At 48.7% G+C, this 11,967-nt stretch overlaps 1 protein-coding gene across 2 annotated transcripts in view; it reads left to right on the forward strand.

Annotated features, from left to right (window-relative positions):
- The window catches only part of SLC25A20 (solute carrier family 25 member 20), a 46,250-nt gene that overhangs the window by 11,053 nt on the left and 23,230 nt on the right, over positions 1-11,967 (forward strand). For both annotated transcript variants that reach the window (XM_032161628.2, XM_058442224.1), the window contains 2 exons: positions 5,092-5,219; positions 10,346-10,436. In XM_032161628.2, coding sequence (XP_032017519.1) covers positions 5,092-5,219; positions 10,346-10,436 — 219 coding nt within the window. The remainder of the gene's footprint in view (positions 1-5,091; positions 5,220-10,345; positions 10,437-11,967) is intronic.

The following is an 11,967-nucleotide window of genomic DNA, read 5'->3' on the forward strand; positions in this document are numbered from 1 at the left end:
TTTTTTTGAGACAGAGTCTCGCTCTGTCACCCAGGCTGGAGTGCCATCGTGGCGGAATATCGGCTCACTGCAAGCTCCGCCTCCCAGGTTCACGCCATTCTCCTGCCTCAGCCTCTCCGAGTAGCTGGGACTACAGGCGCCCGCCACCACGCCTGGCTAATTTTTTTGTATTTTTAGTAGAGACAGGGTTTCACCGTGGTCTCAATCTCCTGACCTCGTGATCCGCCTGCCTCAGCCTCCCAAAGTGCTGGGATTACAAGCGTGAGCCACTGCGCCTGGCCAGAAGGAAGATCTTTTTAAACTTTTTATTATTTATTTATTTATTTTGAGACAGAGTCTTGCTCGGCTGCCCAGCCTGGAGTGCAGTGGTGCAATCTCGGTCACTGCAAACTGCCTCCCGGGTTCAAGTGATTCTCCTGCCTCAGCCTCCCGTGTAGCTGGGATTACAGGCACCTGCCACCATGCCCAGCTAATTTTTGTGTTTTTAGTAGAAATGGGGTTTCACCATGTTGGCCAGGCTGGTCTCAAACTCCTGACTTTGTGATCTGCCCACCTCAGCCTCCCAAAGTGCTGGGATTACAGGCATGAGCCACCGCATCTGGCTTAGAAAGATCTTGAGGCAGTGCCTGCCCAACTGTCCTTGAGTGAGGTGGTGCTACCCTTCTTTTTTTTTTTTTTTTGAGATGGAGTCTTGTTCTGCCACTCATACTGGAGTGCAGTGGTGCGATCTTGGCTCACTGCAACCTCCGCCTCCTGGGTTCAAGCGATTCTCCTGCCTCAGCCTCCCAAGTAGCTGGGATTACAGGCACCTGCCACAATGCCCAGCTCATTTTTATATTTTTAGTAGAGATGGGTTTCGCCATGTTGGCCAGCTGGTTTCAATCTCCTGAGCTCAGGTGATCTGCCTGCCTCAGCCTCCCAAAGTGCTGGAATTACAGATAAGAGCCACCACGCCCGGCCTGCCCTTCTTCTTCTTCTTCTTTTTTTTTTTTTTTTTAATACGGAGTCTCATTCTGTCACCGAGGTTGGAGTGCAGTGGCACGATCTCAGCCCACTGCAACCTCCGCCTGCCTGGTTCAAGCGATTCTCCCTGCCTCAGCCTCCCAAGTAGCTGGAACTATAAGCGTCTGCCACCATGCCCGACTAATTTTTGTATTTTTGGTAGAGATGGGGTTTCACCATATTGGCCAGGCTGGTCTTGAACTCCTGACTTCGTGATCCGCCCTCCTTGGCCTCCCAAAGTGCTGGGATTACAGGCGTGAGCCATGGAAGCTGGCCTTGTTCTTTAGTCTTTAAGCTCCTCCTCCTTACATCTCTAGTGCCCAGGGTGGAGTCTGAGCAGTGTCTGATGGAGGTTCTAGGCTTCAGGTCCACTTAGAGTCCTCTACCCTTACAGAAGGAAGGTAGGCTTACCTGCCTCTTGGTCATTAGATGTTATTGAGCACCTGCCTAGGGGTGGGCAATGTGCTGGGTCCTGAAGTTGTGGTGAGAATGTCTTTTATAAACCCAAGTCTTTGAAGAGTTGAATAGGCTTCCTTAGTCCATATTTGTGCATGTCCTGGTTTTTGCTGTGCCAGATTTGAGCTTTCTGCTTTCTGGAGCTGCCAGGCAGGGGTCTGTAGGTTGTGCTACATGGAACTGGGTTGGCCATTCTAGTGGAAGGAAGACTAGACAAGTTGTTCAGGAGGAATGCGCTTGACCTCTCAGGACCTGGTCATCCTTTTAGCTCATGTAGGGAGCTGTGGGAATGGCTTTGAATGGACTTTGTCATATGCTACTTTTGTAGATCCTCCTCAGATCTCTGTCCTTTTCCCATTTACTGCCTCTGTACTTTGTTCTTGGAGTCCACCTGCAGCCTGTAGCAGTTTAGGCTTTTGCAGGAATTAGGAGGAATGCTGACAGGTACAGTTGTGCCGCTTTGATTCTGAAAAGAAAGTTTGGATACCCAGGGTGTGCAGTGAGGCAGGTTCTTCAGCTTGGGTCTGTGGAGCCCTCTTATTGTGCAGCCTCACCCTGATTCTCCTGCTACTCTCTATAAGGAGAAACTTTAAAAGTTTTTTGTATTTGTTTAAAAAAAATGGTTTTGAGATGGGGTCTCGCTATTTTACCCAGGCTGGTCTTGAACTCCTGGGCTCAGGTGATCCTCCCATCTCAGCCTCCTGCGTACCTGGGATTACAGGCCCTGATACAGGCACTTCATTTGTTACTGAGAAGCTCATGACAAAGTAACAAAGTGATATTTATCTCTTTCCTTCATTCTCCAGAGGCAACTACTTTCAATTTTTTCAGTTGTTTATGCTGTTTCCACCTATCTACATAATATACATTTACTATTATATTTTATTTTATTTATTTTTATTATTATTATTATTTTTTGTTTGAGACGGAGTTTTACTCTTGTTGCCCAGGCTGGAGTGCAATGGCGCGATCTCGGCTCACTGCAACCTGCACCTCCCAGGTTCAAGCGATTCTCCTGCCTCAGCCTCCCTAGTAGCTGGGATTACAGGCATGTGCCACCACGCCTGGCTAATTTTGTATTTTTAGTAGAGACGGGGTTTCTCCATGTTGGTCAGGCTGGTCTCGAACTCCCGACCTCAGGTGATCTGCCCGCCTTGGCCTCTGAAAGTGCTGGGATTACAGGCATGAGCCACCGCGCCTGGCCATTACTATTATATTTTATACATTTTTATATTTTTAGCTACCTATTTGTGGTAGATTATTTTATATTTTAGTTCTTACTCTCCCTATCCCCTCCTTCTGCCCTGCCCATCCATATGATTTTATCACCCTTTGTGGTTTAATCCAGTTCACCATTTTCATGATTACAACTTTATATATATTTTTGCTCTTAAGTAAGTATGAAGTATGATGTGCATTCCATTCCTTGTGTAACTTCTTGTTTCCCTTGGGATTGGGTTAATAATCATGTTAAATCTTTTGTTTTGTTTGTCTTTGAATCACTGTCTCTGTCATTCTGTACCCTAAATGCTCTGTAGTGTACCTTTCTGTTTGGTTTGCTACACACTGCCTAAGGAGTTATTTTCTGTTGTTCTAGTGTGTGTTGTTTTTTTCTGTTTTTGTTTTAGTTTAGTTTTGTTTTTTTGAGATGGAGTTTTGCTGTGTTGCCAGGCTGGAGTACAGTGGCACAATCTTGGCTTACTGCAACCTTTGCCTCCCAGGTTCAAGCGACTCTCATGCCTCAGCTGCTGAGTAGCTGGGATTACAGGCATGCACCACCATACCCAGCTAATTTTTGTATTGTTAGTAGAGACGGGGTTTCACCATGTTGGCCATGATGGTCTTGATCTCCTACCTTGTGATCCGCCTTCCTTGGCCTCCCAAAGTGCTGGAATTACAGGCGTGAGCTACGGCACCTGGCCTTGTTCTGTTTTTCTTGGAAACGTCGCTTTTGGAGTCCTCTACTCCCTTGTGGACTAACTGCTTACCAGATCCACTGCACCCTGTGCCATCCTAGAAACGCATTTCATCTCTCTTGGACTGGCCCGCTGGTCTCCCAGGTCCTGAATCTTCCTCCTTGTTTACTACCTTGTTTGGTAGGCTATTTATGTATTTGTCTGTCTGTCTAATTATTTATTGGTTACCACATAATTCACTTTTTTTTTTTTTTCTAGAGATAGGGTCTCACTCTGTCACCCAGGGTGGAGTACAGTGGCAAGATCATAGCTCACTGCAGCCTTGAACTCCTTGGCTCAAGTTATTCTCCCAACTCAGCCTCCTGACTACCTAGGACTACAGGCACACACCACCACGTCTGGCTAACTTTTATTTTTTATTTGTTTTTGTAGAAACAGGGTCTTGCTATGCTGCCCAGGCTCATCTTCCCTTTCATTACTAAACTGTACTAGTGAAAATTGCTGTGCAGTTCTAACAAAAGTCCCATCTTAATACCTGGAAAATATAAAACATTTTCTTTTTTTTTTTTTTTTTTTTTTTTTTTTTTTTGAGACGGAGTCTCGCTCTGTCACCCAGGCTGGAGTGCAGTGGCGCAATCTCGGCTCACTGCAAGCTCTGCCTCCCGGGTTCACGCCATTCTCCTGCCTCAGCCTCTCCGAGTAGCTGGGACTACAGGCGCCCGCCACCACGCCCGGCTAATTTTTTTTGTATTTTTAGTAGAGACGGGGTTTCACTGTGGTCTCGATCTCCTGACCTCGTGATCCGCCCGCCTCGGCCTCCCAAAGTGCTGGGATTACAAGCGTGAGCCACCGCGCCCGGCCATAAAACATTTTCTTAATCACTTGTAATCTTACCCCAAAGAAGCTAGATCATATTGTGTATCCTGTTTTGTAGCTTTTTTTTTTTTTAACTTAATAATCTTTTCTCATGTTACAATGTGATTTCTTGGCCATGTGACTCCATTTATGGAGTTTATTTTATCTCCTATTTGGCAGCTTTTGTTTTTTTTCCCCCAAATTTTGGTACCTTATAAATGCCTGAGGTTATTCTTTTTATACCTCTGAGTATTTCCCTAGAATAAATTCCTTGCAATAAATTTTCCACACAAAATATTTCCAGGTGAAAGGGTATGCTACATATTAGCAGATTGCTGGCCGGGCGCAGTGGCTCATGCCTATAATCCCAGCACTTTAATAGGCCAAGGCAGGAGGATCACTTGAGCCCAGGAGTTTGAGATCAGCTTGGGCAACATGGCAAAACCCTGTCTCTACAAAAAATACAAAAATTAGCTGGGCATGGTGGCACATGCCTGTAGTCCCAGCTACTTGGGAGACTGAGATGGGAGGATCACTTGAGCCCAGGGGATCAAGGCTGTGATGAGCTGTGATTGCACCACTGCACCCCAGCCTGGGCGACAGAGTGAGACCCAATCTGAAATAAAAAGCCCCCAAAACAAAAACAGATTGCCTTTGAGAATGGAAACTGCCTTCAGTTTCTCCAGCATAATAGGAAAATTATTTCTGATAAATGTGGGAGATTTTTTTCCATTTAAAGTTCTCGTTGCTTCAAGAAGAGGTGAAGGAAGCCACAGGTTGGAGGACACACTGCTTTCCTCTTTAAGTGATTTAAAAGGTGGTGGTGTCTGTAAACAGCTTCTGCTTCTGTGATTCCTTGCAGGGCATCACGGGGCTATATCGGGGAATGGCTGCCCCTATCATCGGGGTCACTCCCATGTTTGCTGTGTGCTTCTTTGGGTTTGGTTTGGGGAAGAAACTACAACAGAAACACCCAGAAGATGTGCTCAGGTGAGTACTTACAGGTCAGGAGCACTTGCTGTTCTGCCTGGTAGTGTGACATGGGTTAAAATAAAGAAACTTGGGCAGGGCACGGTGGCTCATACCTGTAATCCTAGCACTTTGGGAAACTGAGGCAGGTGGATCACCTGAGGTCAGGAGTTCGAGTCCAGCTTGGCCAACATGGCGAAACCCTGTGTCTACTAAAAATACAAAAAAATTAGCTGGACGTTGTGGTGGGCACCTGTACTCCCAGCTACTTGGGAGGCTGAGGCAGGAGAATCGCTTGAACTTGGGAGGCAGAGGTTGCAGTGAGCCGAGATGGCACCACTGCACTCCAACCTGAGCAACAGAGCAAGACTCCATTTCAAAAAAAAAAAAAAGAAGCTCGGTGGGTCATCCTGGGCCCCTAAGCCTGACTCCTGGGAGTTTTTTTTTCTTTCTTTTTTGAGACAGAGTTTCGCTCTTTTTGCCCAGGCTGGAGTGCAATGGCGCGATCTCGGCTCACTGCAACCTCCGCCTCCCAGGTACAAGCAATTCTCCTGTCTTAGCCTCCCAAGTAGCTCGGATTACAGGCATGCGCCACCACACCTGGCTAATTTTTTTTTTGTATGTTTAGTAGAGAGGGGGTTTCCGCCATGTTAGGCTGGTTGCGAACTCCTGACCCCGGGTGATCCACCCACCTCGGCCTCCCAAAGTGCTGGGATTTCAGGCGTGTGCCACTGTGCCTGGCCCAACTCCTGGGAGTTATACATGAAGTAGTACTTGAGTTTTTAATTTTTTTAATTTTTAATTTTTTTGTTTGTTTGTTTGAGACTGAGTCTTGCTCTGTCGCCCAGGCTGGAGTGCAGTGGCGCGATCTCGGCTCACTGCAAGCTCCACGTCCCAGGTTCACGCCATTCTCCTGCCTCAGCCTCCCAACTAGCTGGGCCTATAGGCGCCCGCCACCACGCCCGGCTAATTTTTTTTTTTTTTTGTATTTTTAATAGAGACGGGGTTTCACCATGTTAGCCGGGATGGTCTCGATCTCCTGACCTCGTGATCCACCCCCTTCAGCCTCCCAAAGTGCTGGGATTACAGGCATGAGCCACCGTGCCCGGCCCAACTACTTGAGTTTTTGAGATGGGGTCTTTCTTTGTCACCCAGGACGGAATGCAGTGGTGTAATCGCGACTCACTGTAACCTTGAACTCCTGGGCTCAAGTGATTCTTCTGCCTCAGCCCCCCAAGTAGCTGGGACTACAGGCACACACTACCACTCTGGGCTAATTTTTAAATTTTTTGTAGAGATGGTTGGGGGTGGGGGGCGGGTCTCATTATCTTGCCCAGGCTGGTCTTGAACTCCTGGAGCCAAGCAATTCTCTTGCCTTGGCCTCCCAAAGTGCTAGGATTAAAGGTGTAAGCCACCACACCTGACCAGTTTTTCATATTTCTTTTTTTTTTTTTTGAGACAGAGTCTCACTCTGTCACCCAGGCTGGAGTGCAGTGGTGCAATCTCGGCTCACTATAAGCTCCGCCTCCCGGGTTCATGCCATTCTCCTGCCTCAGCCTCTCCGAGTAGCTGGGACTACAGGCGCCCGCCACCACGCCCGGCTAATTTTTTGTATTTTTAGTAGAGACGGGGTTTCACCGTGGTCTCGATCTCCTGACCTCGTGATTTGCCCCCCTCGGCCTCCCAAAGTGCTGGGATTACAAGCGTGAGCCACCGCGCCCGGCCTCATATTTCTTTTATAAGGTAGTATCAATTACTGGAGAGATTTGTAATACCAACCCCACGAGGCTGTTGAGAGGTCTGAATGCTTAAATGTATGTGACATGTCATAGGCAGCACCTGGTGCTGCCCTAAAGACAAGAGCAGCCTTGCTTTCTATCACCTGATTGAGAGAAGAGAAGGTTCCAACTTTTGTTGTGCTTCATTTTTACAACATGCTAATATGACTATAAAGATTTCAGGTATTGGTTTCTCTGTTAAAATGGAATAAGTTAATGTGTTTTCCTTTAATAAACTTTAAGAAGTTGGATTTGGGTATGAAGAGTCACCTGAGACAGAATTATAGTTACGAATTTACAAAGTAGTTAGTGAAAACAGAGACTTCTCAGGATGCGGGGGAATTCTGAGTGGAAATATTGGGTGAAAAGGTATCCACAAGGCCAGGCATGGTGGCTCACACCTGTAATCCCAGCACTTTGGGAGGCCGAGGCGGGCAGATCACGAGGTCAGGAGATCGAGACCACAGTGAAACCTCATCTCTACTGAAAATACAAAAAAAATTAGCCGGGCATGGTGGTGGGCGCCTGTAGTCCCAGCTACTCGGGAGGCTGAGGCAGGAGAACAGCGTGAACCCGGGAGGCGGAGCTTGCAGTGAGCTGAGATCGCGCCACTGCACTCCAGCCTGGGCGACAGAGCGAGACTCCGTCTCAAAAAAAAAAAAAAGAAAAGAAAAGGTATCCACAATCTGAGCTGTCAGGGTACCAACCCCTGGGAGGGGCTATAGGCAGTACAGGAGCCACAGAGGCTGGCCTGCCCTCAGATCCAGGAGCTCAAGGGAGGAAGTCCAGGGCACCATGCGGTTGTATTCTGTCACCACTTCAGGCCACAGCAGGCTGAGTGAGGGTCTAGGATGTAGATGGAGGTGCTTGTAGAGTGAAACTCTATTTCTGGGATCCTTGTGACTCTCGTGAATGTCCCTAGATTCTATAAATAGCTGCAAGTGTCCTGAAACGTGGATGGGGTTGTTTTGGAGCTGCATTTGCCCATTGGTAGTCCTTGTGTCCCACAGACACATGCCCTCTCTGAGCGCCTGGTCTTTTAGCATGTGTGCCAGCTCACGGATGTATCAGGGCCATGCATGACCCCCGTGGGGTCACCTCTGGTACTTTGGTCTATGGGCTGTGTTCCTGTACAGTCATGTCAGCACTCAGAGAAACAGTCTTCCTGACTGAACAAAGTTAAGACACTCAGGACCCCACTCCCACAATCCTGTCAGCCCTGCTGTGTTCACCTCCCTGGAATGGTGTTTGGGGATGGTATGGAAAGGAGTGTTACCAGGGCCTTGGGGTGGAAGTCCAGGAGGGTCTAGCTCTCAAAGATGCCTCCCTGGGATGGAGATGGGGGTGGGGAGTGGGAGAATAGCCCAGGCAGCCATTGAGTATCCACATGACGCCCTGTGCACACACAGAGATCCTATTCAGAGACAGTCTCCAGTCCCAAGAGATGAGGTTTGCTGAGCCTAGGGTTGGGTATTATGGGGAAAATGGAGCATGTTGGTCTCATAGGGAGAATTTAGTTGCTGAGAGGACTCCTCAGGGATAGCCATGTGAACTGGGACTGTGAAGATGGCCGTGTTGGAAAGCAAGTCTCTTGACTGTTCAGTCAGCTTGGCTGTGTGCCTGAGGTAGATGCATGAGCCCTGCCTGGGGTGAATGCAGGGAGAAATAGCGCTGTTGAAACTGGTGCCCTGCCTGGAGTGAGCTCTTTACAGTGGATGTCCCTCTAGCCCCATTTGGCATCTGTTCATAAGCTCCTTGTTGGATGGGACTGACCTGAAGGCTCAGTTGTTGGAGGCTTGGGGTCAAGAGTGCACCGAAGCTTAGGACGGTGTGTGAAGTTTTTCAGTAACAGTTGCTAAATTGTGGAACTCTGTTGAAATGCTGAATGTAACTTTGTGCCCCATTGCCTCCAAACCATGCTGGTATTGCTAATCCCAGAAAGAAAAGGAGGTAGCCAGGCACAGTGGCTCACACCTGTAATCCCAGCACTTTGGGAGGCCAAGGCAGGAGGATCACTTGAGCCCAGGAGTTCGAGACCAACCTGGGCAACATGGCGAAACTCTGTCTCTACAAAAATGCAAAAATTAGCCAGGCTTGCCTGTAGTCCCAGCTACTCAGGAAGTTGAGGTGGGAAGGTCACTTGAGCCCAGGAGATGGAGGCTGCAGTGAGCTGAGATTGCGCCACTGCACTCCAGCCTGGGCAACAGAGCAAGACCCCGTTTCAAAAAAAAAAAAAAAAGGGCCGGGCACAGTGGCTCATGCTGTAACCCTAGCACTCTGGGAGGCCGAAGTGGGTGGATCACTTGAGGTCAGGAGTTCGAGACCATCCTAGTTAACATGGTGAAACTCTGTCTCTACTAAAAATACAAAAATTAGCTGGGTGTGGTGGCAGTTTCCTGTAATCCCAGCTACTCTGGAGCTGAGGCAGGAGAATTGTTTGAATCCAGGAGGTGGAGGTTTCAGTGAACCGAGATCGCTTCACTGCACTCCAGCCTGGGGACAGAGTGAGACCATGTCTCAAAACAAACACAAACAAACAAAAAGAAGAAAGAAAAGAAAAGAAAAGGAGATGCCAGATGTGGCACAGACAGCTGTGGGTGATAGGTGGTAGGAGCCTCAGACTGCTGTTTATACTCAGGGTTGTTCATTCTGTGGGGGCCAGAATGAAGACCCATACCTCTTGCCACTGGGGGACTATTTCCCTGTACAGGGGCCACAGGACCTGTCATGCCTGCCTGGGTATCATCCCTGTCTGGTCCTTTCTCAGCATCTTACAGCACATTGCATGCAGTTGCCTTGGCTATTCCTTAGCCTTTAGAGGTGGCCACAGCCATCCTCCTTGGCCTTGAAGCTGTCCTGCTTGAGTCTTGGCTTAGAGTGTTCTCAGGCCCTTGGTAATCCAGGGGAAGTGAGACTGGAGGGGAACTACTGGGGGAGATTAAAGTCCAGATCCTGGGTTAGAGACATCCCCTACAAAAACCCCAGCACGTTAACTATGGGGAATTGAGGCTCAGAGAGGCCTGGAAACTTGTCCATAGTCACTGTGCCTGGCAGGTGTAAGGATGGAAGCCATGTTTTACTATAAAACTTCTCTTACAGGTAAGGGATTCTGAGCGTACACCACATGGGGTGGACCTTGTGGCCAGACTCCCATTGCTCTTGCCACTGAGACCCTTGCTCTGGGAAATTTGACATTAAAATATACCTAGAACTGAGTTTTTGTGCAAAATCTGATTCATTTGTGGCTAGGCTTCTACCCAGTCCAAGTACTTATTTTTTTCTTACAAAACTGTCCTCTTTGCTGGGATTGGCCTCTGTCCTCGGTGGTTAGTCACAGGTGCTTGCTTCTGCTTTTTGTTTTCAATGCAGCTATCCCCAGCTTTTTGCAGCTGGGATGTTATCTGGCGTATTCACCACAGGAATCATGACTCCTGGGGAACGGATCAAGTGCTTATTACAGGTAAGATTGTGATTGGAGGGGAAATAGCTAGGTTTTTCCTTTCAGCTTATAATTTCGTGTGCATGTTTATGTCCTTTCACCCTTTATAAAGGTTCAGGACCGGGTGCAGTGGCTCACACCTGTAATCCTAGCACTTTGGGAGGCCAGGGTGCGAGGATTGCCTGAGCCCATGAGTTAAAGACCAGCCTGGGGGCCAGGTGCAGTGGCTCACGCCTGTAATCCCAGCACTTTGGGAGCCAAGGAGGATGGATCACTTGAAGTCAGGAGTTTGAGACCAGCCTGGCCAACATGGTGAAACCCCGTCTCTACTAAAAATACAAAAATTAGCCAGGTGTAGTGGCGGGCACCTGTAATCCCAGCTACTTGGGAGGCTGAGGCAGGAGAATCACTTGAACCCGGGAGGCAGAGGTTGCAGTGAGCTGTGTCACGCCACTGCACTGCAGCCTGGGCATAAGAGCAAGACTCTATCTCAAAAAAACAAAACAAAAACAAAACAAAACAAAAAACCAGCTTGGGCAACATAGTGGGATCCCATCTCTACACATTTTTTTTTGTTTGTAGAGACAAGGTTTCATGTGTAGCCAGGATGGTCTCGATCTCTGACCTCGTCCCACCTCGGCCTCCCAAAGTGTGGTTACAGGGTGGTGGAGTCTTGCTCTGTTGCGCAGGCTGATCTTGGCTAACTGCAACCTCTGCCCCCCGGATTCAAGTGATTCTCCTGCCTCAGCCTCCTGAATAGACGGGATTGCAGGTGCATGCCACCACGCCCGGCTAATTTTTATATTTTTAGTAGAGACAGGGCTTTGCCATGTTGGTCAGGCTGGTCTTGAACTCCTGACCTCAAGTGATCCACCTGCCTTGGCCTCTGAAAGTGTTGGGATAACAGCTGTGAGCCACCATGCCCAGCCCAAAAAATTTTAAAAAATTGGCCGGGCGCGGTGGCTCACGCTTGTAATCCCAGCACTTTGGGAGGCCGAGGCGGGCAGATCACGAGGTCAGGAGATCGAGACCACGGTGAAACCCCGTCTCTACCAAAAATACAAAAAATTAGCCGGGCGTGGTGGCGGGCGCCTGTAGTCCCAGCTACTCGGAGAGGCTGAGGCGGGAGAATGGCGTGAACCCGGGAGGCGGAGGTTGCAGTGGCGCAATCTTGGCTCACTGCAACCTCCGCCTCCCTGTGGTCCCAGCTACTCGGAGAGGCTGAGGCGGGAGAATGGCGTGAACCCGGGAGGCGGAGGTTGCAGTGAGCCAAGATTGCGCCACTGCACTCCAGCCTGGGCGACAGAGCAAGACTCCGTCTCAAAAAAAAAAAAATTAGCTGGGCTTGGTGGTGGGTATCTGTGGTCCCAGCTACTCAGGAGGCTAAGGTGGGAGGATCACTTGAGCCTGGATTGTTGAGGCTGCACTGAGCCACGATTGTGCCACTGCACTTCAGTCTGGGTGACAGAGTGAGACCCTGTCTCAAATAAACATAAAGTCTTCACATCCGGTGTACAAAACTATATATATATATATATATATATATATATAT

Source organism: Hylobates moloch, unplaced genomic scaffold (assembly GCF_009828535.3).
Source record: "Hylobates moloch isolate HMO894 unplaced genomic scaffold, HMol_V3 SCAFFOLD_8, whole genome shotgun sequence".
Classification (NCBI taxonomy): domain Eukaryota; kingdom Metazoa; phylum Chordata; class Mammalia; order Primates; family Hylobatidae; genus Hylobates; species Hylobates moloch.